Source organism: Elephantulus edwardii, unplaced genomic scaffold (assembly GCF_000299155.1).
Source record: "Elephantulus edwardii isolate Elephantulus edwardi_28Jun2011 unplaced genomic scaffold, EleEdw1.0 scaffold00296, whole genome shotgun sequence".
Lineage (NCBI taxonomy): Eukaryota > Metazoa > Chordata > Mammalia > Macroscelidea > Macroscelididae > Elephantulus > Elephantulus edwardii.
The window spans coordinates 2,755,273-2,758,912 of record NW_006400046.1 but is presented as its reverse complement, the minus strand read 5'-3'; the positions used below and the strand labels follow the sequence as shown (position 1 = coordinate 2,758,912).

Genomic DNA, 3,640 nt, shown 5'->3' with positions numbered 1-3,640 from the left:
CCTCTCCCCAGTACACTACCGTCTTGAAAAGTAAAAGAAAAATTCTTTCATTGTTTTACTATCCCTCCCCTGAGGTCCACTCCATTATACAGAAAACTCTTTTTAATACACATTCATTTTCTTTATCTTCAGAGAAGACAGGATATTTGAGGGCCACGAAAAAGGGGCCTTACCAGTTTAACTTACTGCCATTCCTCAGCCCAAATATTAAACTAATCTCAATGAACAGAAACCCCCCCCCACCTAATGAGGTTTTTTTTTAAAAAAATGTCATTCTTACCTACTGAGGCCAGGTTTTTGAAGGTTTCCATCATCACATCTTTGTAGAGATTCCTCTCAACAAGATCCAGCAAAGCCCACTCTTCCTGGCTAAACACCACAGCCACATCTTCCATGACAACTGAATCCTAAAACAGCCCACGCACAGAGGGTGAGCAAGGTGTGGGTGCTTCAGGGTACACAAGCACAAAGGATGAGGCTAAGCATCCTCGAGGACTGAAAACCCACCCGGATTTGACACAAGTTCTGTGATGCCTCAGTGATCTAATGTCCTGTAACAGAGGTCCGACTGTGGATGACTACATTCTCCTATAGTTAGGAGTCTAGAAGTCCATTAACCAGTAGTCCAGCCCTGTGAGAAGGTCCTCTCTGTCTGCTCTGGAGGAAAGTCTTTATTGTTTTCAGCATCTTTAATCTTTACGCCTAGTGTTGCCTGAAGACCTCCAACTGTTCTGGCCTTCCCAGTGTCAAGGAGCTTCATCACTGAGGGGCCTGGACCCCAAATGACCACTCCACTCCTGGTGATTATTTCGAAGTTGTTCTTAGGGCCCCTGTTGGGTCACTTCCCTCCCTTTTATCTCCTATTGCTCGTCAAACCCTAGAGGAACCCCCCTTACATCTGCCTGAGGTTGTGATGGGATTAGGGAGAGAGTACTAGATACCACCCTTAATCTCATTCAATAACTATCTGATTTTTCAATCATGCGGGATCATGTCATAGCTTCCACATTATATCACTGTATACATGTAGTCTGGGGAAAACAATTCAATCAAGTTCAAGTTCTACCAACATCTACTACAGGATATAATCCTACGTTTCCGTTTACTCTTATATCCACTTTGGTTTTCTCCAACATCTACTATAGGATATAATCCTACGTTTCCGTTTACTCTTATATCCACTTTGGTTTTCTCCTTTCCTGTATTTTTAATGATCTTTTGATTTCGTCATGGATGCTGTCCTCTCACAAATCATCTGGTCTTCAGTCATTCATGTGCACCAAATCTATTCTTGAAATGGTTTTTATGTTCAGATGGAAGAATGTTTCTAAAAGGAGAGATGGCTGACACTCCCCTTGACACAGATGGAAGAGGCCCTCAGGTCTTACAGCATGCATACTATTAAGGGGCATACTATTAAGGGAGAATGTTTCTAAGATGGCTAAAATACTTAAGACATTAGAAGTTCTGGAGTCACTTGTTAAATGTAACAGGAATTTTTAACAATCCTCTTACTATTTAAGTATGCTTTACATTAACTTATTATGTGTGTTTGTGTGTGTGTGTTTACCATCAAATCAGATCTGATTGGTACAGAAGGAGATTGCCCCTCCTTCTCTAGCAAAGCATCTATCTGATGGATTCGAACCGCATACCTCTGCGTTTGCGGTACAGCTTCTTGCCACTAGGCCACCAGAGCACCGACATTAACCTTTTTTTTTTTTTTAGATTAATTAAAATGCCTCTGGAATACCGCCGGAGGGTCAGCTATGGGTCGGTTCCGATTCTACAGTACACAACATGAGTTAAAACAGGCAACTCTGTTTCTCAGAAGTTCATGTTCATGAAATTGAAAAATCCTCAGTAGAAACACACTGAAAGATCTAGAAATTATCTTCCAGTAGAAAGTGTACACTCAAAAAACTCATATGCTGACTTTCTCCAGCAAAACCAAACACTTTCGGGGAGCTCTGGTGGCCTAGTGGCAAGGAGCTGCAACTACAATCCCAGAGGCACAGGGTTCGAATCCACCAGATGCTCTGCCGGGGAAGGAGGGGCAATCTCCTCCTGTACCAGTCAGATCTGATTTGATGGTACACGCACACAAAAAATAAGGGGAAAAAAAACAAACCAAACACTTTCATTTTAGACTCTGATTCAAGACTATGGAGAGTAATATAAAATGATAAGGATTAAATACCAGCTGTAGGTATAGTAGGGATGCTAAGGACCTAGATTTGGGATTCGTGCTTTCCACACACCTGAAAGCCCCCAGGCAAAAGCAGTCACCAGTAGGTGGGGGGAAGGGTTAAGGTCCAGGGACCCACATAGAATTAAATGACTCAGTGTCCCCTTCATACTTCTGATGACATAAGGAACGGAACACCACCACTGAAGACCCTATAAAATTCAAGCCTTCAGTTCTCTGCTCCCTTTTCTAACTCACTATCCAATGTGAACAGTGGGACTATAGAGCACACATTCCACACTAAATGCTCCAGTGCCTGAGGAAACCACGTCGTAAACTGTTAGGAGAAACGGGGAAAGGATGGCTATTGAGGTCCAGAGCTCAGTCTCCAGAGTTAAGAGTTTCTGTGATTGAACACAAGCACCAAGGCTCAGCTTGGGGATGTTAACGTCCAAGGAAGCAGCTCTGAGAGTCAGATGATGAAAGTGACTCCAGTCATCCAAGTATTCAAGATCATATATGCATAGAGGAACAGACAAGTGACAAAGGAACAGGGGCATAAGGTGTCTCCAAGGGCTCAGAATCTTGGCTTTGTCTGTCACCTTTTTCTTCTAAATTTTTTTTTCTTTGCGTGTATGTACTGTCAAATCAGATCTGACTGGTACAGTACAGGAGGAGATTGCCCCTCCTTCTCCAGCAGAGCATTTGGTGGATTCGAACCACGTACCTCTGGGATTACAGGACAACTTCTTGCCACTAGGCCACCAGAGCTACTCTGTCACCTTTTTTCCTTTACTGAAGCACCACAGTCCCAAAATACACCCACTTATAGTAACAACAGCCTAGTTCTCTGCAGAACTTACCATTTCCTTGCTCCAACTTCTGGAAGTCTAAGAGAATGATGTCTCTAAGTCCAACAGGATACGTCGGTAAAAAGACAAAGTAGAAAGAAATCACTGTGCAGTATGGAAGTAGATGAATGCTTGGTCCACAACCTGTCAGGTCAGCTGGAAGCTTTACTTGTGATTTAAAATGTCTCAGTCGGTCAGGTGGCCCTACGTCCCTAATTCCATGGACTTGACCAGTTTCTCTCTGCAGCTCACTTGACCCCTAAAAAGGAAGAGAAAATGGTTTGACTAAGCAGAGAGTGACAAGGTTCTTTTTTACTTCATCCCAACTGCAGGCCAGTGTTTCACACTGAGGACAACCGTACTTAAAGCCCAATCGCTCTAACCATCAGGGCACACACTTGCGCTCTTCACGCAGCTTCATGCACACTTCCTTTCTGGCAATAAGATCACACCTGAAAGACTTATTCACTGTTGGTGAGAGTGCAAAATGGTGCAACCACTGTGGAAGGGGGTATGGATGGCGCTTTCTCAAAAAGATGCAAATATGTTTACGGCATTGAAGTCTATGGAGGAGAGAATAGTCTAAAAGTATTATATTTTA

At 43.1% G+C, this 3,640-nt stretch overlaps 1 protein-coding gene across 1 annotated transcript in view; it reads right to left on the bottom strand.

Moving 5' to 3' along the window:
• Nucleotides 1-3,640, bottom strand: part of LOC102866716 (zinc finger protein 699-like) — a 14,459-nt gene that overhangs the window by 8,966 nt on the left and 1,853 nt on the right. Inside the window, exons 2-3 of the mRNA XM_006900836.1 lie at nt 3,292-3,298; nt 285-407 (exon numbers count right to left, since the gene is read on the bottom strand). Of these exons, the coding sequence (XP_006900898.1) occupies nt 285-407; nt 3,292-3,298 (130 nt within the window). The remainder of the gene's footprint in view (nt 1-284; nt 408-3,291; nt 3,299-3,640) is intronic.